At 41.7% G+C, this 19,260-nt stretch overlaps 1 protein-coding gene across 3 annotated transcripts in view; it reads right to left on the reverse strand.

Annotated features, from left to right (window-relative positions):
* Positions 1–19,260, reverse strand: part of LOC124051533 (nucleus accumbens-associated protein 2) — a 29,933-nt gene that overhangs the window by 6,726 nt on the left and 3,947 nt on the right. Inside the window, exons 1-4 of one of the 3 annotated variants that reach the window (XM_046374986.1) lie at positions 5,155–5,797; positions 3,824–4,005; positions 2,932–3,708; positions 1,321–1,497 (exon numbers count right to left, since the gene is read on the reverse strand). In XM_046374986.1, the coding sequence (XP_046230942.1) occupies positions 1,321–1,497; positions 2,932–3,708; positions 3,824–3,935 (1,066 nt within the window). In that variant the 5' untranslated portion in view covers positions 3,936–4,005; positions 5,155–5,797. Of the gene's footprint in view, positions 1–1,320; positions 1,498–2,931; positions 3,709–3,823; positions 4,006–5,057; positions 5,798–19,260 lie in introns of those variants that run through there. The other 2 variants (XM_046374983.1, XM_046374984.1) reach the window with 2 other exon arrangements.

Here is a 19,260-nt window from a genome sequence, read left to right on the forward strand (position 1 = left end):
GCAGGATACAGAACATTCAATTCCATTCAATTACATTACAATCTGAGCATCCATCCATCCATTTTCTATACCGCTTATCCGTCAGGGTCGCGGGGGAGCTGGAGCCTATCCCAGCTGACTATGGGCGAGAGGCGGGGTACACCCTGGACTGGTCGCCAGTCAACCGCAGGGCCAACACACAAATACAGACAACCACACACTCTCACCTAGGGGCAATGCAGAGTAGCCAATTAACCTAATGTGCATGTCTTTGGTATTGTGGGAGGAAGCCGGGGTACCCGGAGAAAACCCACGCAGGCACAGGGAGAACATGCAAACTCCACATAGAAGGGCCCAGACCGGGATTCGAACCTTGCTATGAGGCAACAGTGCCAACCACTGCACCACCGTGCCGCCCTATAATCTGAGCAGTTTTTTTTTTAATTGATCATTGACTACAACCACACATCAACACGTTCAAGTGGTGTCTGTCTGTAAAGTACACTCGGCGGTATTCAGACTCTCTCAAATTTGTTTGTCATAAGAGATTAATTTCTAAATTGATTCAAATTTTTGCCAAGCTCCATTGTAGAAATTGCAGCTGAGTGGTCCCTGGTCTCTCTGAAACTCTCTGGTCTGGCAATATATTGCTCCTGGCACTCAGAAAGATTCCGTTTTGTCTCATCATACCAAAAGAATCTTTTTGTCATGCTCTCAGAGGCCCGTAAGGGCCATTTGGCAAAGGCTTGGCAGGCTGTCAGGCTGTCTTATATATTTTTACTCCAGAGTGACTTCTATCTAGTCACTCTACCATAAAGGCCTGATTGATGAGCACTGCAGAGATGGTTGTCCTTCAGTCTCTGCAGAGAAAGTCTGCAGCTTTGTTCTGTCCCTTTCAGATCATTATAGTGACATGGGTCAAAAATACTATAAAATCTAGTTGAACATGGGTCAGACAACAGTGAATGGTGTTTTGATTATAGAGAAGAGCATACAGTTCAATGTTTGTAACATCTGAACATAATTTAACCAAAAGTGATGAGTAAGGGTCACTGGGTCATGGATAACATAACTTGGAACATCTTTGCTTTTGGAAAGATCTTGATTTTAATGGTTTTCTATTTTATTCTAGTTTTTCCTCTACGCTTCTGAATTTATTATCTGAAATCAAATTCAGCTTTAGTTTAATTTGACCGGCTGTCTACTTTTAGATTATCTAAACGTGCAAATGGGCTGAGGTACGGTAGCTCAGTGCAATGGCAAATTTTTCTCTGCATGTGATAAACTTTGAGCAAATAAATGAGTGTGAGTGAATGCATCTGTTTGTACGCTCGTGCCTACCTGCTACCAGTTCCAGCTTCTCCCCGGGGTCGCCCTCAGTGTAGAGCTTAGGGTGGCAGCGGTAGCCTATCTGGCTGATGAGGCTAGCAGGCAGTGCCACCAGGTCCCTACGGATCAGCACACAGTTGCGGTTCTCCAAGGACAAGGGCATCGCTGCCATCTCTGGCTTGTCCTGGACTGATGAAAGAAAGCAAAAACAGAAAGAGTTCAGAAAGCTTTAGAAAAGCAAAGCAGATTTTGAGAGACAGCAAAACAGATAAATATGTGTAACAATATACTCATGAGCCTATAAGTGACAATAACATACTTTAGAAAGAAGCTACACAATTTTGGTGATAAAACAGGTTGGTGTAACCTCATACAAGTTTGTTGTGTTTCATAAATGTTTCAGAGCACTGCAGATGTATCCCAGATAAGTCACGATGCTGCATCAGCAACCTGAGTTTTCGAGGGGGACAGATCCAAAGCTGGGTGTTGAGTTCTTAATCACAAAATCGCTTCCCCTAACCTCTGAGAAGACTCATGAGTGGATTCACATGCACGCACTTCCTGTACACACACATGCTAACTAACATGCACATGTACAGAGAAAATAATCTTTTAACTGCCGCATGCACATAAAGTATACAGAAAAGTGTGGATTAATGCATTTGTATGTGCATTCACACTAACACCTACACACACACACACACACACACACACACAGGAAAGGCGTGCATGGATCTCAAATATCTCGCAATGTCACCCTGGGGCACTCGGTCTTATTGCAGATAGAGTGGATTTCATAAATATCTGAAATTCTAGAATTTGACAAACCTGAGTGATGCCTTTGAGCTGCAGAATGCTAAGAATGGTGGACTGTATGTGTGTGTGTGTGTGAGAGAGAGAGAGAGAGTTTGAGAACATCCAGCCTTGGTATCCAGTCTGTGGGTTTATATGTTAATGTAAACACAAGTTAATCTATGCCTTCGTGTGTAAGCAAATCTGCACCAATATCAAAGTGTTGTAGAAAATCATACCAAAAAGCAGTACAGGTCAGCTGTTGTAGCTGTGATAAGGAGTGTGCTGTTGGTCACGATACACTCCAATCATACTCCATAAAGCTATCTTTATGCTGCGAGAACCCACACACACACTGGAGGCACAACATCCTGCTTTTTGAAGATGCGCAGGATAGAAGTAACTGGCATGAAATGAATGTGAAGGGGTTTTTTTGCCACATTACACAAATTTATACAAGGAGAATTTATGTTCTAAAAGCCCTAAATTTATGGTTGTATATATCTGCACATCTGGCCAGTTTTACTGTTCACTTTCTCACTTACACTTACTCAGACCTTACATGACTTGAAAGACACCAACAGATGCAGGACCTTGTTAGTATTTGTCCATTTGCTCAGTTTTTCATTCAAAATATATAAAATTTTACACGGTGGAATAAAGTAATCCCTAGTACGCTGTAAGTTAAAAGTATAAAAAGAACTTTTATCTTGAACCGAGGACATTAAAATTCCAGATTAAAGGTTCATTGGTAAGTATTCTCCACCAAGTAAAGCAAGAACTGCAACACACAATGATCTTATAAACGCATTAACAGAACACAATACTCACTCCCGTAGAGGTTAGCTGAACGTCCATAGAGATTACTGTAGGCATCCTCTGCAATCCCATCATAGGGCTCTTCCTCAAACTCCTCATCCTCATTCTGGTAGGATGTAGGACTGTCAGTGGTTGGCAGGCTAGACGCTCCAGGGCTGGACCTTTCAACTCCCCCTCCTCCTCCCCCTCCTCCTCCTCCTGCTCCACCTCCACCGGCTCCTTGAAGGTGGTAAGACTGCATACCAGGGATGGGGTTCCCACCACCTGAGTAGAACAGTGAACCGGCCCTCGCCAGCCGATTCCCCAACTCTGAGGACGAAAGCTTGCTTTGCGTGGAGGGTATTGTGACGGGCGTCGGGTCACCCCCTTCTAGTTTAATCTTACGCTGAGGCAAGAGTAAGGATGGAGACCAACCCGGGGTTCCCAAAAGGGCAGCCACTGCTAGTCCGTTACCATTATTAGAAGGACTCTGTGGCTCAGATCCTGTTTCCTCTAAAGACCCTGCTGTTTGAGAGTCACAGTGAGGTGAGTTTGCCTTGAACATTAGGTCCATGCCTCTTTCGACTATATGCTGAATTTGGAGGTAGCCAGCTGTGTACATGACCACCAGCTGTTCGCTAGCTGCCATTGTTAGCTTCCCTGTGTAGCAGAAAGTGAGGATCTGCTCGAAGCAAGCAGGTGTGACTGAGGAGGGCAACTCAAACTGGGTCTTGGTGGAGCTGCTGAAGAGGTCACGAAAGTAGAGGCTGCTGGCAGCCAAAACGGCCCGGTGGGCTTTGAAAGCCTGACCTGATTGATAGAAATAACAGACAAACAGAAAAAAAAAGTTAATATTGACAAAATTCAAGTATCACTGCAAAGTTCTGTAAGTAAAATAAAATCTCCAAGTTTACTACAGGACAACCTTTGACCAGGATGGATACATCGCAGTAGTGTCCCAGCAGGCGCTGCTCATTAAGGGAGCCCAGAACTGTGGCTCCAAAGTTTGGGATCTCCACATGGAGCAGCTGGGACATGTTGGCCACAGAAGAAGAGGAAGATGAGGTTTCAGATATTCACTGCAGACTTCGCCACTGACAGAGGCATCTACAACAACAACAAAAAAGAGGCATTGGAGAACGCGCTGGAGAAGTGAAATGCAGTGATGAGGAAAGGAGTGAATAGAAAATGCGTGAAAGATGAAAAGACCTGACACAGGGAGGTAGAGAGGTGAGAAGGGAAGATTGAAAAAAACCTTAAAGGAGGCAAAGAACAAGATTGAAAATAGAGTTGAGATAAAGTGAGAAAATTAATACAGTTGAGGGAGAAGTGAGAGGTGTGTGAAAGAGAGATGGATATGCAGAGATAGTGGGTGAGAGTAGAAGGAGGAGAGAGAAAGGAGGAGTCAAATCAGTCCTCAAAAGAAAAAAAAAACAGAACACAATGCCGTGCCTTCTATACATGAGAATACTGTGAACATTTTAATCTTAAATGCTGTTTTACATGACTGAAATTCTTAGAACCTTGAGAGACATTCCAAAGACTGCGCTTGAGACATTAAAACATTTTTCCTGCGGCAGGGACTTGATGATCTATAAGCGCTGACAAAAGTTGTCAGCAAGTACCACTCTGCATGCAACCAGTTTTTCATGTCTCAGTTTGATTTTGGTGATTTTAATTTGTCCTCCCTCTAAACTCAGGCTAGAAAACAAAACAACTCATGTCAGGCAATCAATTTCATATTAACTTTAACAGCTGCTTTTTTTTTTTCCTTCCCTTTAATAATTTCCAGGCGTCTTTGCACCTTCTTTCCTGCCCTGAACCTTGTGTCATTGTTTTTTCTCCCCACCAACCCACACACACATACATATACGCAGTAGTTTCATTATTAAGCAATGCTGCAGAACAGTTTCCAGGAATGCAAACTGAAAAAAAAATGTCACCGCCTCTCTTACACACACATACACACACACACACACACACACACACACACACACACACGCTCTCTCTCTCTCTTTCTCTCCCACTTCATGCACTCCATACAGACAGACATGCACTCTGGCTTACTTACATAAAAGTGTGCATGAGTATTCACACATGCACATACACAAATACAGTACAGGTTATATTACTGTGTACTCTGGCACGCAGAGTCTCACCTGGAGTAACCAGCACACGACTTTCCTCCGCCAGCAGTCTCTCACACATGCACAAAAGCAGAAAAGAGCGCTCGCTGTTATCCCAGACCGTGCTGACCTGTGTAAGCCAGTCCTCTGGTTAAAACACACCATCGAGCCTTGGGCACATACAAACACACCAGCAGCAGCAGTCAGGACCAGGACGAAGGAGGAGCAGTTAAGAGATGGACGGAAAGTACTCCGATGCACTCCGACTGGTTGACTCTTTCACTTAAAGAGTCATTCCCACTGTCTCAAAGATGATTCTCTCTGCTGTCTGACTTTTCTGTCTCTCTCCCTCCAGCCTTCTTCTTCTTCTCCTTCTTCTTCTTCTTCTGTCTCTATATCCTCCAAAGCCCCATTCCCTCTCTGCTCACTGTTCTAGCACTGTCTCAAAGCCTCCCTCTGCCTCCCTGTCATTATCTCTCTCTGTTTCTCTCCCCTCTCTCTATTCTCCAAGGGTTGAATTCAACAAGTGCCGCTGTAGATACAGAGAGAGAGAGAGTGAGAGAGAGAGAGAGAGAGAGAGAGAGAGAGAGAGCGAATAAGAATGGGGAAAGAGGAGGAAAGCAGAGCAGAACAGAGCGAATCAATGATGAAAGGAGTGGGAGGCTCAGTGTGTGCGTGCGCGCATGTGTCTGCGCGCGTGTGTCTGATCAATGCAGTATCTATACGTCGCAGGGAGTGGGAGGGAGAGAAAAACACAGGCTACAGTTACAGATGGAGACAGAGACTGGGCAGAGCTAGAGAGAAGCAGAGGAGGGAGGGAGGGAGGGAGGGACGGGAGAGTTGAGACAGAGAGAAAGTCATTTGAGGACAGTACGAGTAGAGAAAGACAATTAGGTTGAAGCAACTTCTGCCGCTTTGCCCCTGGACACAGATGTCTATATGGTCTACCAGAAAGAGGAGGAGAAGAGACAAAAGAGAAATGAGAAAAGCTTACAGAGGTCATAGCCGCCATTAATTAATTAGAACATCGAACAGTGAAACTTTTGAAATTCCTGTTTGACGCAAGTCTGGAGAGAATGTGTCACATTTTGGTAAAACAAAGCTTCGCTAAACTGGAAGCTTCAATATACACGATGCAGTAATCCTCTAATCCCTCTGATTGTAGAATTAAAAAGGTCAATCAAAAACACTCATTTCGAGGTATTCTGAATTTTCTTAAAATCTGTGGAAGACAATAGTAAGGGAAAAAAAAAGGTTTACTTTTTGAGCAAGTGTTGTGTATTTTCTTTGAATCATGCGAGGACCTCTCTGCCAAACACCTACACACGAGTGGAGAGAAGTTCTGTCTTCACGCAAGACTATTTTGTCTTTTCTACATGAATTGATAAATTAAATGATTAATTTACGCCTCCGCTGTGGTGGCTCAGCTTATTCAGGTGACATTTCTGCGTTTTTCAGTTTTTGACCAGCACATGGAAGGCCTCCCTAAATGTTGCTTGATGCGAATGAGGGAGGACAGGAGCCAGATGTCACAGTCTGTGACAGGCAAAAGGAAAGATAAAAGACAACAGCTAAGAGACGGGATAACTTCCAGAAAGATATGTGTGGGAGGATAAGAATGCAAAATTGCTGTGACAGATAAGTAAGTGTACTTTTACAGTACGTGCACACGCACACGTGCAAAAATGTTAAGTGATTTTTGCACGTAAGAGTAAAAAAAAGCGATGGAGAAAGCAATGGCAGAGGAAACACGAAGATACTAAACTGCACAATAGATAATGAATAAATAAATAAATAAATGAGGATGTAGATCATTTTTATGTCTGAGCGTGTCCCCACAAAGTATCAAGACACACTGCGCTTTATTTTCTGCCAAAGAAACGTCAAGTGGAGAAAGTTGTGCTAAACTGAGCAAACTTTTACTTTTAGTCACAGAGGAAATATGAAAGGGAGGATATCACAAAGCGCTGAATACAGTGAGTCAGACTTTGGTTTAGAGAGCTTTACCCAGCAGTGTGATATCTGCACGGCACATATAGACACACATGAGTGAGCACACACAAAGAGCACAGTCAAACGCAGGAGACACAAATCCACAAACACACTAATGCAAACAGACATAAACACACACTCTCTCTGTTCTCTCTCTCTCTCTCTCTCACACACACACACACACACACAGCCAGGTAATCTCCTCGTGCACACTCAGCAATGCACATCCTGTTTGTTTGTCTGTCTGTCTGTCCCTCTTTGAACCCGCCACACGTGCTCGTTCATCAGTCTGTCCATCAATCAGTTATTGTGACTATTGCATCCTTACATCGCCTCTCGCTTCTCTCCTCCGCCTTTTTCTCTCTCCTTGCATCCGCCCTGCATACCACATACCCACTGTCTCTCTGCCAATTAATGCACACAGGGCTGCATTGCAGTGAGGTTGGCGCGTGCCACGGCAGCAAGCACAGTACAGAGTCTACAGACATGCATGTACGTGCCAGCCGGGCAGAAAGAGGAGGGTGGGGTGAGGGGGGGGTGTAGGGAGGAAAAAGAGGAAGAGGGAGGAGGGCAGAGAAAGAGCAAAGGAGAGTGAACAGAGAATATGTTGAGTCAGGCAGACAGGACGGTGGTGTGCCCCACTGCTCATATACAGACACACAGCCGCATGTAAATGCACTGCACGAACGAATATGAAACATGCATGCACATGCACATGATGAGGGTAAGTGCACACACATTCATACGTGTATAAAAGCACACACACACACACACACACACACACACGCAAACATTGACAAGGAAACTGAAGCCTCCTCCTCCCTGCATTAAATATAGACTGCACATCCCTGATAAAACAATTTAAGGCAGGAATTTGTTTGCCTAACAAGTAATTATATATGTGTATATGTATGTGTGTGCGTGCAGGGGCACATGCCTCTCTGCTGCTCTGTTTGTATTTCAATGTCAAAGTTTCCAATATACCAAGGCTTGTTTTTATACTCACAGTTATATACCTAGCTGTGACTTTTAGCACGGTACGTCAGGTGTGTGTGTGTGTGTGTGTTCGTGTGCCAGTATAGTTTGAATGTTGATATATATGAGATTTGAATGCTGTTCTGATTGCCATTGCCTGCTTTGTTGGAATGTGTTACATCCATTTTAATCAAGCATTCATACCTACGCACAGTGTTATTAACTGTAGCAGCAGGTCCAGGCATATTTGAATAATATGAAGAAATGGGACAATTCACCAGATGGCACACACACACACACACACACACACACACACGCACAGATTTAATTACTAGTTATATTGTAGCTAAACGGCAACATTCAAACATAAAACCATAAAAGTCATACACATTTACGATTCGTGCATTTGCTGTTAAGTGCTTCATGGAACAGTTCATACAAGTTCAGTGTTGAAGTTAAGCTGCGGTCAACTTTTATTCAAGATGCAGATAACACAAACCTAAGTAGACTTAAGACATATTAAGCAGACAAATACAAATAACAGATAATATTAAATAATATCTCAGCATAAGTAAAGCAATCTCCAAAAAAAAAAAAAGAAGCAAACTAAACGAAAATTCTGAAGTGAGGTGAACAGGAACAGCTCCTTCCCTTTGTGCTTATGTTGCCTCTATACAATCTCAATATGAACAGTCTCCTCGTTATAAATATTCAGATCCTGCAGTTGTTCTCATGTCTAAAGTGTACCAGACAACAGATTCTATCCACGTTGAGACGGCAACGCTCCCTGGCAACAGTCCTACCAATCGGGACCAAGCGGGTGTCTGCTGGAGTCTGTCTGAGAATCATTATGGGATGTCGAGAGAGAGAGAGAGAGAGAGAGAGAGAGAGAGAGAGAGAGAGAGAGAGAGAGAGAGAGAGAGAGAGGCTGCTTATCACTGCTTGTAATGCAACATCATTCTCTGTGTATAGACCCCGCTGGGTGAAGTTGTCTGCACATAGTCAGGATCAAAATCATCTTTTCTTGAAAAAAAATAAAAAAATAAATAAATAAAATAAAAATCTCCCTATGATTCATACAGTTATGTAACAAACAGACAACTATGAAATGATTTGTTGTGGGCTGAATATTGTCTGGTATCTTTCCACTTGTATTCACTCAATATGTACCAATAATGTAACTCGAGGTCTGACTAGGAGAAAAGAAAAAAAGGTAGAAATTCAGGTTTAACTAATAGTTCAGTGCTACCAGTGGCAATATAAAACAAATATGAAGTCTCATAGAAATACTACATATTCGAGCAAGATGGTGGCCTAAAACCTGCGTCATAATAATTTGTCGCAATTAATTAGATACTATTAAATGTAACAATGAGTATTTTTGTTACTCAGTTTTTTGATGATCAGTGCTGGCTCACTTCTAATTAATACATTACGACCGCTCAAGAGTTCCTTTGACTTTTGGACTGGACTGTGACCCAATCGATTTGTTGAATTTAACTTTACCATAACGATGAATCTGAAACCGCCTGCTCGCGTTTGACTTAAAGCAGCTATGATCAATATATTTACAGTAACACTAGGTTAGAAGAGTAGGTGTAATGTGAAAGGGGTTGCTTGTGGTGATAAAGTGACTATGCAGTTCCCATCGGCTTTATATTCTGAAAATACTCTTATTTGTCTTTTTAACATTACTCCTTGGCCTTCAGACTTCTGATTTTGGTTGAAGCAACTGAAACAACCCAATTTCCCCCAGGGATCAATAAAATATTTTGGGATTCTGCTTCCGATTCTTTACAGAGATTTATATTCTTTTAGCACATTGTTTTGGTTCACTCTAATCACTCTCATAGCATTGTTTGAGCCACAGCAAGCAGGTACATCCAGCAAAAAATATCCACTGTAACCCACCAGCCAACATCAGAAAGCAGACAGTCAAAGTCAGCAGCTAGCTCGTGAAGAGTATTTAGCAGCTTCAGAGCCAGATATTTCTCTAATGTCCTGGTGTCAACCAGAAAAAGAGATAAAAAGGAGTGCAAATATTTGCCAGGTGGCCAGAGACATGATTTAAAATGCACCAGCCACCAGGATGAATGACATAAATTCTATGAGCTCAGAAAAGTCTAAGCGGGATGTGTTCAAATTCATTCAAGTAAATATTGTGTCAGTTCTCAATCATTTAAACTTGACTTTTTTGGGGGGAAAAGTGATAGCTCTTTTTTGTAGCAATTCTCAATGTGGTTATATGCAGGACTAATGCAAAAAATTATATTTGAAGTTTGAGAGCTGGTTTGATAAGTGATTCATACTTTCGATATTTTGATCAACTCAGCTGACTTATCTGCTGCTACCGTAATTAGAACTCACAGTTTATTTCTCTGAAAATCAAACTGCCAAAGTCTCAATTTCCTTTTGCGCAAAATGAGCAATAACATCCACCCTATGTAAATGTCTAGAAACTTTGAGGAGGAAGACAGCAGTACAAGTTAATGACTATCACCACTGATTGTGCATAGAATTTTTCACAGCGGACTTTATCAAACACAAAGCTGTGACAGTAAACTCAGTGGGATGCATGTCATTGTGGTGATGTGCTTGAAAATAAACAAATAAATAAAGCCAGGCAGCGGGAAAGACATAGGGAGAGCATGTACGTGTGTGCATGAGCATTTGTGTGCGAGTGATCCTCCTGAGGCAAAAGCATTGCTAATGAACTCCAAGTGGCTGTGGGAGGTAAACAAACAAACACTAGCAGCGGCTACTACATCACACCAAACATGGCGCCTAGGACATCAGGATGGCAGCATACACCCATACACACAAACACATCAGCCCACATACATGCAGTCAAGAGTTGGAGAAATACTAATAAAGGAGGGTGATAAAATTAAGGGGAGAAAGGAGGGGTGGAATAGAGGAGATCGACACACAAAAAGAGAGGACACAGAGAGAAAGAGTAAGGGAGAGTGTGCGTGTGAAAGATGCAAATAGAAAAAGAACAAGAGATAAGTTGACAAAGCACAGTCACAGGGAAAAGTTTGATCAGAACAGGGAAATTAGGCGGAATGATAAAGGTAAACCTCAAAAAGATTTCTGGATGAGAGGAGGAAAAGGAAAGGAAAAGGAGCCAAGATGACAAAAATAAAAAGAGGCCCAAAAAACAAAAAAAATGTAGAAAAAGAAATAAAAATAAAAATACTACTAGGCTAAATAGACCTGATTGGCTGCACCAGTCACATTCCCATTCAAATCTTGATCGGAATGGGCAATAACTTGGTGTGTGGTGTAATTTCTTTTCATTTCATTTGGTGTCTGCTTTTCATAGCAAGGCAACAGATGAAGCCAAGTGATATTAACAAACTGACACTTCGTTCTAATCAAAAGAGATTCCACCTCCACATTACTGACTCCAAAATGTCAGCTCCACCAAAGAGGCTTCCCAGACTGCCACTTTCAGGGAGAGAAAATCCTCCTGTACGACAGAGGAAAAGGGAAGAGAACACAGTTTAACACGAGAACGACAATCCACAGCGTTAAGGGACAAAGACGCTCGGGTTTTTCGGTAATACTAAGCTCATATTGCAGAACAACAGGGACCCGCAGGTCGTTCCAGTTTATAGCAATATTTAAGTGTGACGTTATCTCAGGCCCAGGTCTAATGCAAGACTGAGATGTTTTGAACCAACACTGACACAAGACCGAAAACTCCCCCAATTTCCAACTTTAAAGGAAACTACGTAAGCAGCACAGGAAGAAAAGTAGGGAAGAGAGAATCCACCAGCACGAAGAAGAAATGATTCAAGAGGCGTCAGTCGAATAAATGTGTTTATGTTAAGCAGCAGCATTTGCGTGTGCAGACAATTGGACACAGTATACTGCACCACAACTGCCATGTGATATCTGTTTTTGGGACAGTTTCTTACTAATAAATCCTCTACACTGACATCAGCTCACAGCTGCCATGTGACTGGTGGGTGTCCAAAAGACAATGCAGAACTGTACATTTCCCCAGGAGCCTAAGGGCCCTAATTTCATGCTGGCTTGCTCTTTGCCAGCAAAGCATCAGTTTTTGAAGGGCTCGGGGACATTTCTTTCACCTTTGCCTTTTTCTTTTTAAGGTTTGCAATGACATTACTTAAAAAGGAAACAGTTTAATAGCAGTCTAATTGTGCTGTTAGGGATCGTATTAAAGTCAATGTCCAGAAAAAAAGAGGGAGGGATATTAGTTTAGCTCGGTGTGCTGACAACAGTGCGAATGCAGTGTGAACAGTGTGGATGAGCGCCATTTGAAACAAACATAATTTGCCCTTAGCATCACAACACAGGTGTTATAATCCTGTGACACAGCTTTGACAAAGACATCGGCTTACACTCAGGAGAAGCTTTTGTGGCATTTAAAATGTTCTCCCTCATTTCCAAACTGTGATTGTGCCATGGCAGGGAGTGTACTGGTTAGGAAGGAGCTAATTGGCTGTAGTTGATGCCTGCCTTTACAGCACCATGATAATTTATTCTTGCAAGTACAATTACAAAGCAGGTGTGTCACTGCTGTGCTAGCGCTCCTGGCCACAAGACATCTGATACCCAAGTATGCTAAAACACAGCAGATTTGTGCATTTGCTTGTAGGTTGTTTCAAAAGCCCAGGGCACTAAATTCTCTTTGATATCCTCCATAACATGACCTTCATCTGGGGACAAGAGGGGCCATGAAATAGTCTGCTGAGTGTCACTGACTGTCACACAAGGACTAAAATTAGGTTAGATTTCACAGGATGTCTGTATGTTTGTGAGTGTTGTGAGTGCATGTGTATCAGTGGCGACACTCCCTATGCATTTGTTCCAAACATGATTTGATTTTCATGGTGCATGAGACAGTAAAACACAGAGGGAAATAAGATGAATCAGCATGAAATGAGAGCATATCCGTGGTAATGGCAACTCCAGAAAAGAGGTACCAAGTGAATGAAGTGGGTGTGAAAATAACCTCATTTTGTTGTAGGTCTATACAGCAAGTGAAAGGAGTGGGGATTGTATTTTAATAATGATCTGCTAAGCAGATTGCCTTAGAATTGGAACAATAATCAAAATGGTTGCTATTTATTGATTTTTTTTTTTTATCAATAACTCAAATTTCCTACTGTACATCCTACTTAAGGGGCAGTTAACTTGCAAACTATTAAAAGTTATATTGCCATACACAATGTGCATCATTGAGGCCTTCTTTACCCACTACGTGAATTTCTTTAAATGAACGTCTGTTACATGCAAGCCCCTGCCAAATGGGTTCATCCGATTCAGATTAAGCTCCTCAACGGCAGATAAATCACTCAGTTTTTCGCGGTAGTCGACGGTAGTGATGCATTGATGTCAACCGGCAAAGACTGGTTCGCCAAACCTGAAGTGGGGTGCACCTGTAGCAACAGGACTACAGTAGACCCTATGGTGTCACATCATACAGTGTTGGGGACTGACTCATAAAAATGTTGCTCCACATCACTACTAGTGGTCAAAAACTCTATAGGGAACCATGAAGGGTTTAATTCAAGATGCGAGAAGATGTGAACTTTTATAGGTGCTTACCATACAAACATGCTTCTGCCACTCGTTTTCACTTCTAAGTGCTGCAGTCTTTTGTCTGCCCATGTGGTTGGTGGATATGTGGCTCTTTATATCAACACTGAGATCTTTGTCTGTGAAGAATTTTTAGTCATCCAGGTCAAACGCTGTCTTGACATTAAAACCAGCTGGATTTGTTGTTTTAGACTCATCCAATGCCTGTCACTGGTTCGACAGATTGGTGGGTGGCTCCTTGGCATTTCCATCACAGCAAGCTTGTGTGTATGTGTGGCGGGGGGGGGTTCAAATAAAAGAAACTTGTTATTGATTTCAATCTAAAATGTTAATCCCCTGAAAATACCTCTTATATGAAGATGTGACGGTGTTATGTTTGAAGGAACATCCAATTTATCAAAAAATCTATTTGACATAGGCAGAAATTCTGGTACCGAATTTCTGTTCTAGTGGCTGCTGAGATGCCGTACATCAGACCAAATGGGTTTACAAGTTTTCAAGCCTTTTCTAATTATACTGAAAAAAGTCTCCTGGAGAAAAGAACAGAGCAGACTATTTAAACATCATTTTATTATCTCTTATCACGCCCCTTATTAAACTGTACAGATCGTTTCAGGACTTCAAATATGAACGTGTCTAAATGGGTCCAAGTTTATTTCCTTTGGCAGTGCAGTGTTAGCGTGACTGTGGCATTTTACCTGTTGGTAAAAGGATGGTGCAATGCAATTTCAGCGAAGAGCTCTATAGGTATTCACATGTTGGAAAATGTGACAGGTTAGGTTTGAGGTTATTATTCCAAGAACAATTAAACATGGTGGATAACAGCTGCAGCCAAAGTGTCAGTCAAACAGGAGCATGCACAGTGAGAGGAACATAAAAAAAAATAAAAACAAGAAGAGGTTGTACTCCGATAGGATTGTAGCTCCTTAGAGTGTGCAATTAAGTAATGCAAGTAATTCTTCGCCAGTAAAACTGCTTTTTCCCCCCCTTTCTGAATTCTAGCAAGGGTGGAAAGGGCCACTTATTGACAAAACAAGACAAAAGAAGATTTTCCAGTGCATATAGCATTATAAGAATGACTGACAGGAAAACAGTGACACAAAAGCAGACAGAGGGCGGCGATATGGAGAGAATAAATGTGCCATTTCTTTTTTTTTTGATCACCCCGCCACACTGTCGTTTCTGAGCTGAATGTTCGGCAGTGACACATGCGTGACATCAGAGCAGCCCAACAGGACCGCCAGAGGAGCCCGGTGCAATGCAAAAATGAGGACACATCTTTCAGCATCAGTGCCCCACTGTCTACAGATAGGCATACACAAATACAAACACAAAGACATACAGAGAGAAAGCAGCGCCCACACTGACTGTACATTTTTCACTTAGAGCAGAGAGAATGGTTTAATTCATTCTCTTGCATGGGTAAAAAAAAAAAAATAAAAAATCAGTAGGGGAAAGAAACGCTGTTTGATATCATGATCGGGGTAGGTGAATCAAAAGAATGTCTCATGACATGCGGCAAAGATTTCCCATGATAAAAATCATAATGTTGTCTAGTGTTATAATGCAACATAAAAGACGGTTTGTTCAAGCACACAGGAGTACATACACATTTATTTTGAGTGCATACACTCTCCTCAACGACCCCCACCCACCCACACACACACACACACACACACGCTGGTACACTTACTGTGACCTAAGAATCTTTCAGTCAGCACCACACTGAGCTAGCATATGTGTGCTCAAATAACATGTCACCTTGGTTAACCTTATCACATGGGTAAAACCCTGAAAGGAACGATAGGTGACGAACAGAGCTTGTCTCAATAAAGAATTGAGCAAACAACTTGAAAATGGGCACACCCTCACACAGCATCTAAAACATGTGGTAGTTCCACAAAATGAACACACACACACACACACAAGTAGAAACCAATAATCCTTACCACACAAATTTCTATAGACTTTCCAGGAACTAATCAGTTGGAATTCACGCTTGCGTGTTTTTAAGTTCCTGTTGTTGCATGATCCTGTACAAAGGTATAGTTATAGATCATAATTTATGATAGCCTTCCTTCAGGAGATAACATTAAGAAAGAAAAAAAAAACATAGATAAAGATCTGGATCTTTTTTTATTACCTTTATGTGTCAGGTCATTTTAAATTGATAGCAGGGCTGTAGGAACACTGCTGATGGACTGACATTGTGGAGCAATGCAGTGTTCATGAGTTCATGTAAATACAAAGAGGCTTCTTACCAATGAAATATATGCTTTTTTATGCTAAAGGAAAAGTTCTCCAGTTTGGGAAATACACTTTTAATAACAGTAAGACAAAAGACAGGTGGACAGAAGAAGGATACTTCATATTTGCCCGGAAAATTTGAAGCTACAGCCAGTAGGCAGTTAGTTTAGCTTTTCACAAGACTGGAAATAAGGAGAAAAAGTTAGCCTCGCTTTGTCAAAAGGTTAAACAAATCCGCCAACCAGCAAGGTCACCGTTTAACACATAATATTTCATTTGTTTAATGTTTTAAATAGTGAGCTTGTGGTGCCGCTGTGGAGGGTTTTTTTTCTTCAAGCTGTTATAGCGGCCAAGTAGCTGCTGTGGCCAAACCATGTAACTGCAATGTCACATGGTGCCAAAGACTTTCTCCCATAAGCACGTGTGAAAGAAGCAGCTGTAAAGCAGTGGAAACATTTTTTGAGCATCAAAACTCCTGCAAAATAATTCATGTCACTATCAGAATTTGATTAATTCAGTCTAATGACATTTGGAAAGTCTAGAAGAGCCACATGATTAAATCATGTTAGGCTATCAGATTCAAGTTAGCAGAGGCAGAACTTTGCTGGCTCGGCTGGTGGAAGTTTCTAGTGTGCACGCACTATGGTCCCCACAATGTGGAAGCAATGTGAAAGATCTGGGTAATTTTATACCCAGGGAGTTGAACTTTTTTGGCTTCATGTGCCACTGTATCCAGTTTCTCCTTAATACATCCATGTGCGTTGCATCTTTATGTTAAGCACTAACTGTCCCCTGTCTGTAGAATATAATACAACACATAACATAATAATAAAAACACAGAAATACAGTAACAGACATATTATTGTCTGTGTTCACAAATAATTTCATAAAACATTCAGGGGATTACAAAGTTACACTGCTGCCATCAGAATAACTACAAAACAAATCACATTTCTAGCATTTACGTATATTACAAACCAGTAAAGGACAGGACAAAATTTCAAGTCAGAGCGGCTTTCTGTGAGGAGCACAACTGTAAGGAAAACATCAGGTAGGTAATGCTGTGATTTAGCAGTAATTGCTAACGCATGTTAGCTATGAAATTTGGAAGGGTGGGGGTGGAGGGGGCTCTGTAGTGAAAACTACCTGCCTCAGATTCCTGACTTTTTCCACTGGCCCTTACCAGCATTCTGCCCAGCTGTTTGGACATGAAGATCACATACAGGACAGGTCATTGCCACAGAAAAGGGGTCAGCCTATTTGCTTTCCTCACTTATTACCTTATGCACTAATTAGCAGGCTTTGTTTACTGGCAGGAGTCTTGAGAGAGGCTTGAAGTTTGCAGCAATTTAATTATGTACAGCACACGGCAAAAGAGCATGGAAAATTGAGGTGGGCTGCAAGGATAAATGCCATCTACAGAGCTCTCTCTCTCTCTCTCTCTCTCTCTCTCTGTGTCTCTGTCTACTTCTGAGTGCGTGTGTGTGTGTGTGTGTGTCACTGCATGATTCTATGGGGTTTATTTATGCGCTTGTGAATGTGTGTGTGTGTGTGTGTTTTTGTGTATGTCTGCGTGTGTCATCCCCCGAATTATAGGTTTGACTTTCACAGTAAATCTCATGTCCCCTCACTGAAACTCTAAGGATCTGAGAAAATTGTTCTAAACCTACGCAGCCTGGTGTCTTCAGTTAGAGCAAAACGTTTGCAAAGACAGGGGTGGTTAAACAGGTTGATTTAAGCCCACAGATTTTTTTGTTGTTACGTCACTAAATGGCGGTGACCAGGTGGACACACCGTAAATTTATTTAAATTTTCAAACAGAATTCCAAGAACTGGACAGGTTAGAGTGACAGGTTATAATACTAAGAGCTGTTACACAAGAACGAATAACTAGAATTCAGTTAAGCTTTTCCGAACTGCCTCTCATGCATGCTTCATTAACAAGTGAGGTGAGCTCTCTATAAGGCGACATAACCTTCGTGAATATTGAATATACTGATGCCACAAATATCTTCAAATGAAGCAAAATAGCTTTGACTATAAGTGTTATAGTGCAAAATCGAATTTTCCATCCAGTTTGAGAATGTGATCTCATGACTGTATGAGAAACACATCGTAGTCATACTTCTCAGCACTCTGCAATTCTCTACTATGGCTATGTGCTCCTATTCATGCTGAAAATACTTGGAACAATCAAATGTGCAAAGGCTCCCTTTTTTTCTGCTCAGGCACAAATGTACAGACATACACAATCTCTTTCTCACTCATACACACACACACCACACACACACAAACACAGGCACGACATTCATGCCATGTGATCTTGCTAGGCATTATGCCAACGGCCAAACATGTCACTTACCAGAAATCTCTCTGAGACAGAGTGAGAAAGAGAGCAAGAAAGAGAGAGAGAGAGAGAGAGAGAGAGAGAGAGGGAGAGATTCTGCACATTTGCCAATTTGTGAGAGCTCCTTGTCAAGTGTAAGTACAGTACATACACAGGGAGCATGAAATGTAGCTGCTACAATTATCTGCAATGTACTGTGGTGTGAGGGCTGGCGATTCTGAGAAAAAAGAGACACGTGATCTTTGAGATCTAATGTGGAATTGTTCTGAGGAACATGCCATGTTTACTGTTCATTGTCTAAATTCTTGGAAGGCTTCCTGAAAAGCACGTAGCGAGCCAAACCAGCCCAAATCAGTTACATTTCAAGAATCCTAATGGCTTTTGCTTGTCCCTTCTTCCTCTTAATTTGCTCCCTCATTATTTTCCCACTTTTCTGCGTTTCAGCATGTTGAATAAAAGGAGTCCACCTGTGTGTTCGTGTCTAATTAATGACTATAAAGCTGGACAATTCATACTTTATACTTTCAGAAAATGAGATTCATGGCTACATTATTATCTCTGTGGGGACTACAAACCACTGGAGGAATAAAATATATCATTTTAAAGCCACAGATTTTTCCCCTCTGTCTTATCTTATCCTCAAAATAGTTTTCTTTGCATGAGGCTGAAGGTAGAAGGAACTGACAAAACCTTGTAAGAAGAAAATTCAAGAATACAACTACAAGATCACATGTTTCATTGTTGTTATTTGTTTATTATTCATATTATTATTATATTAAATGAGTAGTGAATTCAAAGAACTGCCCATCCCCCGTCACTTGTCACCCCCATAAGCTAACAGCGTCATACTGCATAAACATGTGCTGAGGCAATTTTTACCACTGATGAAGGTGGGAAACTTAACCTACCGGACACTGCGTATTAGCTGGAAGACAGATAAGCTGAACACCAGTCATTTGAAGGTAATTCAGTTTATCTAAGTAAATTTATCTTTCAGCAGTGCTGCCAAATTCACACATGTAGCAGTCAATCCGATTTGCTCTGACCCCAAGACTTCATTTTGGCTTTAATAAGGTAATATGTGGACAAGACGAGGTCACTGGT

Source organism: Scatophagus argus, chromosome 20 (genome assembly GCF_020382885.2).
Source record: "Scatophagus argus isolate fScaArg1 chromosome 20, fScaArg1.pri, whole genome shotgun sequence".
Taxonomy (NCBI): domain Eukaryota; kingdom Metazoa; phylum Chordata; class Actinopteri; family Scatophagidae; genus Scatophagus; species Scatophagus argus.